Genomic DNA, 13013 nt, shown 5'->3' with positions numbered 1-13013 from the left:
TACTATAGTAGTGCATAATATAATAGATATGAGAAATGTGTATAAACATCTGTGAGGTCTGGTGGGAGAACCTGTGCGTTATAAGGAATAACACTGTATGTTGTTGTTATAGATCTAAGGAGTTATCTCAGATTTATGTGGCCTTGTGCTTGGTATGGTATTAAACTTTCTCTGTGACTGTTAATATCTGTAGACTTTAAAATAGGGACTCAATGATCCCATATGTATACTATATAATATAGTAATTGTAAAGGGACACATTGGATTCTGTATTATTTTGTGTCATTAGACAGGATTTGAACCCAGGAAAAGATTGATTTACACCACCAGTAACCTGGTGCGCCCATCTACAGCCACTGTCTTACTGTAGTTACTGGCTCCGCCGTTAGGATTAACATACATTAATTTCCCCTGATTGTGTTTTTGTTACGATGTATCCCACTGACTATTATCCATCTAGTATGAGACAATCGCTCTGGCTATTCTAGCAGCAGATGAGATAAACCGACCTGCGTTTACCGTGGGCAAACAGCGAACAGATGACGCTTGACGGCATCAGTAAAACCTATGTAGATAAATAGGTGTAATACAGGTGTAATCTTGTAGCGATGGTGAGAGCCGCCATAAGCCAGCTTTGCTGCTTGTTTGTGATGCAGCTGACAGTGCATTGAGCAGGCTGATTATACACAATTCCATTTTAGCAATGTAATTTCACAGGGCGATCAGTGTGTGAATGTGCCGGGTGTCAGAATATTAAAGGGGCTAATGGAAAAGCTCCCTGAGACACAGGAGGGGCGGGAGAGCACAAAGGAGAGGGAGATGCCACACATGGCTGGGCACCCGGCTAATGGGGCAGGAGGCAGCGAGTGTTCCCTGAAGAGGCGCCCCCCCCCCCCCCCCCCACACACACATCAAAATTAAACCTTTTCCAGCCTGGCAGGATGATATTTGGCAGATGCAAGATTTAGGCTTAATATTTATACTGCAATAATCTCGTGATGTTATCCATTATAACTAGACACTTGTGATATAATAACTCTCTTATCACAATACCCCTATTATATGCCACCCTCGCTGTGGCGCCAGTTTTGTCCTGTGTACAGTAAGTGCACTGTATAACAGATTGTGGGTAATGTTCCCATCAGTCCCTGTGAAGCTTACAGTCTAAATTCCCTGACACACACACTCACTCACACACTCGCACTCACTCACACTCACATTTTGTCAGTAGCCAATTATCCTAATGGTATGTTTTTTGGGAGTGTGCAAGGAAACCGGAGAAAACTCCGCAGAGATAGGACCCTGGTTGGGATCGAACCCATGACTCCAGCGCTGTCAGGCAGCAATGCTTACCACTGTGCCACTTTAGTATCCTTCAGCATCAATTAAAGGACCACATGCACAAAATGCCCCATGTAGCATGGCTGCACTGCCTTGGTGTGCTGGAGGGGTTTACACCTTCCTGCAACTTGTGCATACATTGCTTTATTTTCCTTTTTGTTTTGTGCTTTTCAGTTATGTTTCTATAGCATGATACAAAGTTGTTTATTTTCCTCACTCTGTGATACAACACACAGCTGTATCAGAGCTGTGTCATAATTCAGGGTGCAGTAAAGACATAATTCGTAATGATTGATTAATGCGCTCAAGATTGCCTTCAATGGTCATATGCATATAATAAAGAGGAGATGAGGAATGGATGTTAGTAAGAACTGTGTTGTCACTAGACCTGTAATCTTAACATTGTGCTTATTGCTAGGTCCACCTATCATCATCATCATCATTTATTTATATAGCGCCACTAATTCCGCAGTGCTGTACAGAGAACTCACTCACATCACCTATTACACTAAACAGTAAAGAAACAGAGTGTTCACCACACTAGAAAAATATTGTAGACATTACAAAACATGATAAAAAGACAAGATAAATTTCAAAATGAAAATAATGATAAAAATGGCAACATCTTGTTGATGGTTAGTAAAGTCCCATGGCGCTAAAACCAAAACAAGTCAGGATAAAAATGTACACCAAACCATTAGACCTCAGTCCAACCTGACATATATCCATGGAAAATCCAATCATCCAATCCTACAGAATGTTAGAAGTTATTCTAAGAAGTCTACTGGATATAAAGTTGCAAGTATTAGATTCCCGAAAGACTCGCTGTTCCTTATACGTGCTGATCCCGATGAGACAGACGCTACTCTGTTTGAGATCTCATGCTGTCCAAAAAGGCTGGGGAATTGTGTCATTGGACGAGTGTGGACAACGGGTGACTGGAATGGAGATGCAGCGTAAGCTGTTCGTTCCACAGCAGGACGCAAGACCTGTTTCCTCCTGTGTGATGTCAAAAAAAGGGGCGTTCCCAAAGTAAAGACATGGCTGAAAGTTGCAGGAAGGTGCACAAACTGATCAATGTAATGTGAAAGTAGAAAGTTTTGTTTTGCAATGAGGTGGTGGTAAGAGTGGGGTAACGTGGGGAGAGAGTCAGTGAAGCATACTAACGTCAGTCCGTACAGGGTCTCTCAATTGTCTTCATGGTTGTATGTATTAATATGTGAAAGCAGCACGGTGGCTCAGTGGTTAGCACTTCTGCCTCACAGCGCTGGGGTCATGAGTTCAATTCCCAACCATGGCCTTATCTGTGTGGAGTTTATATGTTCTCCCTGTGTTTGTGTCCGTTTCCTCCGGGTGCTCTGGTTTCCTCCCACACTCCAAAAACATACTGGTAGGTTAATTGGCTGCTGACAAAACTGACCATAGTCTATGTGTGTGTGAGTGTGTGTCTATATTAGGGAATTTAGACTGTAAGCTCCAATGGGGCAGGGACTGATGCGAGTGAGTTCTCTGTACAGCGCTGCGGAATTAGTGGCGCTATATAAATAAGATGATGATGATGATATGTGTGTGGCTGCCAAGTAATATTCCTCTAAGGTACAATATAGTATTAGCCATAGACTTCAATGATACAGCGCCCCCTATAGACAGAGTATTATAAACATATAAGAACATTTATTTTCCTGTACCTAGTAAGACCTTTTCTGGGGGGTATTAGGAGCACTCTCCTATTATTCAACAAGAACACACCAAAAAAAACAGCGTAGTTTTTTTTTTTTTTAGGTGCCATTTTTTTACATTATATTTGTCCATAGACCCCTCTTTATACTCTGTAATATGTATTACATGAGTAATTGTGGGGTCTTCTTACACTTGCGCAGGATATCAGCGCAGCGCTGATAGTGGGAGGGGTGGGAGAGCGCAGAATGGGAACAAATAACTCCGGTGTCAGGATTGCGATAGCTCGGCGTGCTTTATCTGGGAATATTAAACTGTATTGCATGACATCCGGAGGCAGCCTGAATAGATATGCCAATTCATCTCCCACTCGGGGTCTGACAAGCTAGACTGCCCTTCTTGAAAGGCATCCGTCAAACTGGCTCCGTCTCCACTTCTATCCCTCTATCTTCCCTCTAACATTCCCATACACTCACAAACGTGAGAAGCTGCAAAATAGGGACAAAAATAATAATGTAAGGAATAAAAACCTTGAATATTTTTTAAGTATCCCTCTCCCCTCTCCCCCCGTCCTCTCTTTACAAAAGAAAATTGATAAGAGCCCAAGTGTATTAATGCATGTTTAGATAACATTGAAAGAGCAGAATGGCTGAGACCAGGGTAGAATGAATAAAATAAGGCCGGGGAAGTGACGGCGCATCGGCTAATACAGGCGTTTAATATTTGATGTGTTGGGATAAAGAGGATCACCTTCGAATCGAATGGAGTGTCAGTCTGAGAATCTATTACTGAAATTCCAGTGTGATTTGACAGAAAAGCACACTGTGTTATTCTCCACTAGTTATGGCAATCTTCTCCCTCTACATCGCTTAAATATTTTTTTCTTTGCATGAGTAAACACGCATTATGCCTGTACTTTCCCTCTTCTTCTCCCCATGCCTGTAACCTTAAATCACAGCTGATGGGGGAAGATTGTTATTTCATTATTTGTCCTGATAAATTGAATTTCGGACCATTTAATGTTGCCATTCTCCCCTCTGCTCTTTGTGACTTATGTGTTCCGAGTTCTATTTATTTTTATTGTGGAGAGATTTCAGCCATATGACTTTACTCCAGTAACTGTGTATTTCTGTACTCAGGAAATAACTGCAAGTTCTGAGAAACCAAACATGGACCCAGGTTTTTTTTACTTAAATACATGATTTTTTTTTAGACAAATATTTCATTTTTCATAAATATATAAATTAGAACAATTTTGCTTAATAATTGATATGACTTACTACTTAGTGTCATTCTAGCCCCAGCCATAACTTACTCTGTTCCAGTATTAAAGCCTCTCTGTATTTCTTATAACGCCTTTTGCCCTCAAAGTCCTGCACATTTGCATTTAAATGAATAACGGATGGTGGTTTTATCCCTCTACCGGGGAGAGTTGTTTGTCTGTTTGACAAATAAATTCTGGGGATTTTTTTTTTTCACTGATGTTTCTGAAAATCTGCGACCTCCACTTTTAATATCTCATCCAACGTTACAGCCGGTTTATAGCGCTTACAAATCGCCCTACTTGCTCTGCAATTACAAAACCATGCGTTATCCCTGTGTCATTATGTAAATAAACGTTACGGGGACATAGCCCTCAATCCTATAGTTCGTCTGTATGTAAAATGTATCCTGACAAAGGGGTGATGCATCTATAACTACCAGCCACCGGGATTATAATAATTCAATCAGTAATAAAAAGTGGCAATGACTTTCACACCATAGGATTTCCTTACTAGTTAACCTTTCAGTTCTTTGCCTGTTACCAGAGAACGCTGCAATTACCCCTCGTATGAAAATATGTCTGACCGTAAATTAAATCATTTGAAAGTATCGATTAACACTTCAGTGTAGTTCCTCTGTCGGGATCCTCATCAAAATGTATGTATCAGTGATTTATAATGTGATTAATTATGAGAGCCCCTGTCTATGTAGCATGTACTGTTTCCGCTACATGCTAAGGATTATATCTTTACTTATCGTCATCCCAAACCCTCCCTCCTCTTATCTCACTTCAAGTGTTAGCGGCCTCGTCTGGAGCTGATCAATGCCCCCAGCACTTCCTTCCAACACCCAGGAAAAAAACAATTAAAAGCCGATCGATCCTGCAGGCGCACTCTGAATATTCATAAAATGCCTACCTGACCTTCATAGAGGGGCAGCAGCTGCCTGTGAGACGACACCGGGGTCTGTACTTAGATCTGACCTTCATCGCTTCAGCACAATATATAGATTGTGTGTTCCCTATATGTACCCCTGTATAAGTCATCCACTTTACAGTATTCAAATTGTTACAATAAACCCACACACCTAACAATTACTATGTAAAACACAGCAGTCACCAGAAGTCTGATCATATCTCATCATTTGTCTTCCATAGATGTTACATTGCAGTGAGCAATGTTCTTATTGAGTAACCCTGAAGTGTAGTGGGCGGGGTCTTGTCCACACAAATGTCTGTTGAGTTACATTGTTTCCATTCATCTCTTAGTGTTCCGATGGATCCTTATTAAGTTTAACATATTTTTTCAACCAGCGTTGGACAAAAATACTGCATACAAATAAAAATGAAATTGGTTGTAGGTTCCAGGCCCATCCAGATATGGAAGTCGGCACTTGTCCTGACCTTCTGAGAGTTTGGGGTAAAAGTGTTAATGTAGAGTATACCCAGAAAGACATAAGTACTGAGGAAATGGGACAGGCAGGATTTATATAATAAGACGTTTGCTCTGCCATGTAAGGATTGGAGAAAGCCTTTATAGCCTCCATTCATACATGTAGCGCTAAGAAGCAGAATGTATAGCTCATTATATGAAGGGAAAATATGATGTGAGTTTTGCAAATTAAATAGGGAAAAAGTATGATAAAAAGGTGATGTGACAGTGATCCCCCTTTATGCCAGTAGCTTAATACACAGACACAAATGGTCTAACAGCAGTACAGTGCCACCTAGTGGCTGAATTATCTTGAAAAAAAAAATATTGAAATGCTTTGAAAATATTACAATCCAATAATATTTGAATGGTGTAATTTTTAGTAGGATATTGTCATTCTAACTGCTGAAATGTGTTTACCTGCAATATATTAACACTTGTTGTCAACACACACACGTTGGATGCAGCCATTTAATGGGCTGAATCAATATTTCATAAGAATGCAGTGTTCACTAGGAGCCAGCAACATCATGAGGCATGAGACACAAAGAGCCTCACGCCTCAGTGATTTCTCTGGTTCCTAGTGAATTTGTGCCTCATACCTCACAGTTATTCCTGTCAATTTATAGTCTTACTCATAAAATATTGGTTTAGCCCACAGAACGCCTGCGTCCGCTGTGTGTATTCTACGAGCGCACTCCTGCGTATGAGCACAGATTTTACCAAATTGACCCGTTAAACTGTAAGATTATTCTTTGTTTGGTTAATGTCACTGAATCAATGAAATATATATTTTTTGATCATCCTGATATAGAGGAAGAGGCTGCGTGGTGCTGACGGCCGCAGCTGGCCACAGCATCTGCTCTTATATCACTTACACAGCGCGTACCGTAGCCCTGATGTACAGCAGACTGAGGTCTTGGCTGGGGGAAGAATAATGAACAATAAAGATATCAACACATATTTGTGTAAGGCCAGACATAACCAAACAAACTCCCCTTTGTGTACATAAACTGTAATTCCAGTGAATTATGCACAGACTTAATTAGGAGTTTTAATTGCTAATCATCTCCCAATAGGATTAGCACTGTTATCTATTAATTATCCGCAGAGCCGCGTGTTTGGCTAAGAGGGAAGCAGGACGGCTGCAGAAAGTGGCTACGTACGTGGGCACTTAATTATCTGCTAACAGGGCAGTAAGAGACAGGAAATATGGTGTTATTAGGTTATAAATTACAAACACCTCAATATGCTACAGATCTCCGTCTCCTCATATCCGTGTGTGAATCCTGATCCTCTCTGTCCTATGTACACAGGCCTTGTTTAGTTGCCTTACATCTCATGTATATGCGCAGAATCAGTTCAGTTCTGGGACCCACGACACTCTTCGCGCCTTGATATGAGGTTCCATTACGCTCATCATTGCTTGCACCCCTGAATTGAATCACCCCCTTATCTGCCACTTCCCTCCACTCTACTGCTCATGCTGAATTGAAGGAAAGGGGGAGACATTCAGTAGATATTTACTTTTATTTTTTTCTTAATATTGCAACAAATTTTACTCTGAAGATGAAGTGGACAAGTTACATTTACAGAACAGATGATAGAGAAAGACAGATACATTGTTCCAACCAGTCTTCTGTTAATATCAATATTTATTTTTTTGTAATTGAAAGCCTGGAATCGGGTCTCACAGTCACCAAAGTGCATAAAAAGTGCACCAGGGTGTGGAAATTCAAACCTTCCCAAAAGAGGAAGGGTCCCTTTATCCCAACCCCTGAGACCAAAAGGTCCCTTAGGGGGCAAGAGTCTTCGGAATCCCCCTTCGCTGTAAGAATAGGGAGGGCCCATTTTTGCACCTGGGGTCTACAGAAGCATTTCCCAGGGTACCAAATCTTCTGGAACCCCACCCCCCCCCCCCAGAAAGGGGGACCTCAGAGGATTAAGGGCAGTGGGATCCTCAGGTCCACAACAATCCCCCTAGATCCTAGATCAATGCACCCCAACAAATAGTGAAAAATACAGATATAAGCAAAAGTGACAAAACAAGAGGGGAATAAATAAGAGCTCAGTGAGTACGGCCCCAGCCTAATGGCCGGGTTGTTGTAAGAATTTCTCCTGCCCAATCAGAGGGCCGGGGCGAAGGTGAGAGAAATGTCTGCGAGCTTATTAGTATATTTTCAGACACCTTAGACCAGGAGGGGGAGTCAGATATTTGGACATCTCTTTTATCCAAGAAGTTAGGGCAGCTCCACCAAATAAACTTATTTATATATTTCTCAATATAGCTTTGAGATGTTTTAAAATGTCCATCAGTTCCCAATCGTCTGTGTACAGCCCATAAAGCGGCTGCCTCTGCTGAGCGTAGGTGACCGGAGCCTTTTAATATCCTTAATAGATGTGTGTTCTAGGACTTTCATCTCAGATTTAAAGACCCTGTATTACTAGTCTCGGACAAAGACAAGTCTACTTCTCATAGACACTGGTTGATTACAGTCACCAGTGATTTGGATGTGAGGGTTTTACTGTATGTCCTATTTTTTCCTTTCTCGAGACAATCCTGATTTTTCTTGCTTCAAGTCTGTAACATCATTTGTTGTTCCCTAGGATTTGGTCTCAGGTTAAGGGGATGATATTCCTGTGTTTTACAGAGACTGGCACCCAACAGGAAAGTCTACCGGCTCTAATAGACTAATCGATGACTGAGTAACGCGGGGGTTCCAGCGTTTTGTGTAAAGTCCATGCTGTCTGGGGGTGCTATGGAATATATGTGTTACTGCTTATTTATAAAGTGAGGATTGTGTGCCAGCTGCTTCCTTGGCATCTTCCCTGAATGCCTGTCGGACTACCAGGCAGCACATTTTTATTATCACCCTCCTCTGCCATCCAGTATGTGCCTCTGTACGCATGGCGACACCTTTGTCCAGCCTGTGCCAGCCTTGAGACACTGTACCTGTGTATCAGAGACAGCTGGTGCCACTCTACAAAGCAAATTCATTTCCTTTTCTCCGCCAATTTACATATCGGTCTGTATGAGACCTGTGTGCCACCATGCCCAGGAATAAGGCTCTACAAATTCAACAGAGACTCTCATCTCACATTAACAACTGTATCTTATTGAACAGGACAGGGTATAGTAAAACGTGCAGTATTCGGGTGATACTTTGTATGGACAATCATTTGTTCACAATTACCTGTGTTTATCCGCTAACAGAGGGCATGGATTATACCTAGAGCGAGACGTACCGTTATCTTGTCAGGTCTTTAAATGTTGGATGCCGGGAAGCAGAGCTAGGCACTGGCTTCTCAGCGGTTGTGGAACTACAAGTCCCAGCAGGACATGCTATAACTTTTCGTTGAGCTGCAGACTGTCTTCCTCCGGTAGTATAGTTACAGAGTGTGGTTGCTGGGTGTTATTCTGGATTTTTTTTTATCTCTTACCAGGATGTTTTGGGGGACTTACCTGTTCTGTGAATCATTGAGCCTCAGACCTGCTTAATTCATTGTAAAATCTTGAAAGGGAAGAAGAGAAAACCCTGCGTGAGAATGAGGCAGACGGGGATCGTACGGCTTTGTGCCTCTCTCCTCGTCACACTTATCACCCCCTGGAGACACATAAACAGGGAGCTTTTATTATGATCAATGACAGGAGCCGTGTTGGCTGTACAAATGTCAGATATGATCTTACTGCTGGAGAGGCACTTTACATGTCTCCTACCTCGCTGTACTGTGTGTGTGGATGCAGCAGGAATAGGGGGCCTGGAGAGATCAGCCCGACTTAAGTTGGCGGGTCCAAAGACACAGTCAGTTCTATGTTGGGGTGGTTCCCTTCTGTCACATATCTGCTCTTCTGTCCAGAGTCATACAGGGAAACGACTATTAAATACAATATATATATATATATATATATATATATATATATATATATATATATATATATATATATATATAATGTCTCATTGGTTATCACTTCTGCCTCACAGCACTGGGGTCATGAGTTCAATTCCCGACCATGGCCTTATCTGTGTGGAGTTTGTATGTTCTCCCCGTGTTTACGTGGGTTTTCTCTGGGTGCTCCGGTTTCCTCCCACACTCCAAAACATACTGGTAGGTTAATTGGCTGCTATCAAATTGACCCTAGTCTGTGTGTCTGTCTGTGTGTGTGTGTGTGTCTGTGTGTGTGTTTGGGAATTTAGATTGTAAGCTCCAATGGGGGCAGGGACTGATGTGAGTGAGTTCTCTGTACAGCGCTGCGGAATCAGTGGCGCTATATAAATAAATGGTGATGATGATGATATATATATGAGTAGTAGCCACACATTTCCCAGTAAATTGCATAGTTCATTGCTGCTTATTACTAATTTCGGACACTCCTTCACCACATCCCCTCTACACAGCTCAGTTTATGTGACTTTGGTTATTACTCCCCCTGTCAGTAATTTGTCTCTGGCCTGTTTATACCTCTCACTGCTTTATACTCTGAACCTTATATATGTGTAAGAAGTAAGTCCCCCATCCTGTCGGGTTCTCACTCTCCCGCCTTCCCCCCTGTAGGGCTCATTCACACGTAACATCATCCTGTGGGCACATAACATATGTAAAACCGTGTGTAAGATCATTGTCTATTCCCAGCATTGTAGCGTTCACAGACTGAGGTTAGAGGCGATTTTCAGTCTTGTTCTTCCCTTTATTTATTAAATCAGATCTCCAGATAAAATGTGTCTAAGACCCAGGAGCCCATTCTGTGTAATTGTAGTTCATTCATTTATTAATATGGACACGGGCGGTGTCTGTAAGACAAGTAGTGCATGGCACTAAATGTGAATTATATTCCAGTATTATGCTAGATAGAATGGAGCTCATCTGCTTATTCCCTTCAGGATGGCAGAGAATAAGCCCCATCCACATAAACCTTGTTGGATGATGGACAGAGATGATAGTAACATGATCAGTATTCTTGTGATACTTTGTATAGACAATCGGTTGTCACCTTACCTGTATTTATCCGCTAATGGAGGGGATGGGTTCTTCCCATAGCAAGATGTACCCTCAACCCAGGTCTGTACATGTTGGATGCCGTAAAGCAGAGGTAGGCAGTGGCTGCTCAGTGGTTGTGGAACTACAAGCCCCATAGTGGACAACGAATCCATAAACTAACTGGAGTGAGACACTGTAACTCCTGGTGTGTCCAGACTACACATATGATATGTGAATGTTATGATAGTAATGCGGACAGTGCCATATCTCGGCATGACTACTACACACACTAACACTACAAGAGTGAATGAGAATGGTTCTCTGTATATGTAGGCAGCGTGTTACATGGTTCTGTATAACGATGCTGCCTGAGTGCGCTATAGTGCAGACACACTATCCTGTATGGTATAACAGACTGTATGAGATCTGGTCCTCTGTATATATGAAGGCAGACCTGCTCTGGGACAGATACATTATCCTGTATGGTATAACAGACTGCGTAAGATCTGGTCCTCTGTGTATATAGGGGCTCACCTGCTCTGGGACAGATACCTTATCCCGTAGTAATGATTTCCTCCTCTCTTTCAGGCATACAGTTTCGCCATTGGCACTTGGCCTAAGAACGGACTTCTAGACATGAACAAGGGTATGAGTCTGCAGCACATAGGAAGACCCCACAGTGGAATAGGTGAGTGCCCTCGTACATTACGTGTTTATGCCTCACACATACAGTGATAATAAGTAACATGGGTGACGATCTCTGCTCTGTGATCTACTGATACCACTGATCTCCCACTAGGATCCTCTGTAAGACATTTACTAACACAGCAGAGCCCCCAGCACACGTCAGGGTGCACGCCATCTCTCTGCTCGCAAGAGACGCCCGCTGTGCGGACAGGCGGAAGCTGTGCACATGTGTAAATGAGACGCCCGCTGTGCGGACAGGCGGAAGCTGTGCACATGTGTAAACGAGACGCCCGCTGTGCGGACAGGCGGAAACTGTGCACATGTGTAAATGAGACGCCCGCTTTGCGGACAGACGGAAGCTGTGCACATGTGTAAACGAGACGCCCGCTGTGCGGACAGGCGGAAGCTGTGCACATGTGTAAACGAGACATCAAGGTCCTCCCGCCTTAGTAAATAAATCTCTTCCATTTTTTTCCTTGATTACTGAAACAAGAAACAAAAAGAGCGTCAGCTCTGAGGTCTGTTTGGAACACCCCTAAAAATGCAGCCAACACCTCTTGATCTCATTTCAGTGATCTCCTCAGAATCTAGTCTTGGTTTTATGCGGCTTTTCCGCTATCTCGATACAATTTGGGGGAAATCTAGGCGCCCTGCGCTACCAACAGGGGTTTTGCACTGCGTTGTGCTTCACAAACAGCCTCCATTGTGGAGTAAAACTCAACTCGCTCACAAACCCAAGATTCCAGAATGTATAAGCTGCGATTCCCTGCTCAGATAAATGTGCAAAGTGTTGTATGTCGTTACATTATCACACATAATATAATACACAAATAATATTTATGTCTCTCACACTTGTATAATGTGCAAAAATGTTTGTTTCTCAGTAGAAAAACATTTCTTACTTAAAATTTATCAAAAAAACTGCTTCTGCTTATCTTAAATGAGAATTTGAAATTGTACATATATTATTATACTTATTATATAGCCCATATATCGTGCAGCATATTATATAGTCCCCGTGTAGCGTTATTCACCCCCTTCTGGTGCTGGTTGCATGTATCACTGGCTGCAACCGTAGGATGTACTGAGGCACATGATCTCCGATATGCTGCCAATCTCTGCGTCAGTGCTGGGATCCGGTGATGGCGCAGGTGGTAATATGACGGGTCCCTCCACCCGGGGGTGATCATATGACACAGTCCCTATTCGTGTGTCATGCAGTCACTCTACACGCTACCATACACCCTGTAATAATAAATAGCATCACGTAACGTAAAGATTATATATATTTGCAGCGAGTTTCCCTCCAGGAGTTCAACGATACATCCTCTAGTTTAGACCGGACAGTGATCTGCTATATAAATAATGCCAGTTAAGTATGTCAGTAAAGTGATGTATTTAGTATTGTGCACAGTTTATGTATCATGTTAAATATGCAGAGACTGAATTCAGGGTTAATGACCATCCATCTGCGCTGTCTGCGTCCGTTACCAAGGAAAGGGTTAATTTTGTTCTCAGCCTCCAACCGCAAAACTCTCAAATCAATACACGTTAAGGAGATGAATTATTTAAATCTCAGCAGCATTTAATTAGTGAGACTGTTCTGAGGGATGGCTCTCCCAGTGCTATTGACAGGAC

At 42.3% G+C, this 13013-nt stretch overlaps 1 protein-coding gene across 2 annotated transcripts in view; it reads left to right on the top strand.

The window, feature by feature from the left end:
- ERI3 (ERI1 exoribonuclease family member 3) overlaps positions 1-13013 on the top strand; it is a 182076-nt gene that overhangs the window by 96287 nt on the left and 72776 nt on the right. For both annotated transcript variants that reach the window (XM_075181604.1, XM_075181603.1), the window contains exon 7: positions 11277-11376. In XM_075181604.1, coding sequence (XP_075037705.1) covers positions 11277-11376 — 100 coding nt within the window. The remainder of the gene's footprint in view (positions 1-11276; positions 11377-13013) is intronic.

Source organism: Mixophyes fleayi, chromosome 8 (assembly GCF_038048845.1).
Source record: "Mixophyes fleayi isolate aMixFle1 chromosome 8, aMixFle1.hap1, whole genome shotgun sequence".
In the NCBI taxonomy this organism is placed as follows: Eukaryota; Metazoa; Chordata; class Amphibia; order Anura; family Limnodynastidae; genus Mixophyes; species Mixophyes fleayi.
This window is presented reverse-complemented; position numbering and strand designations above follow the sequence as displayed.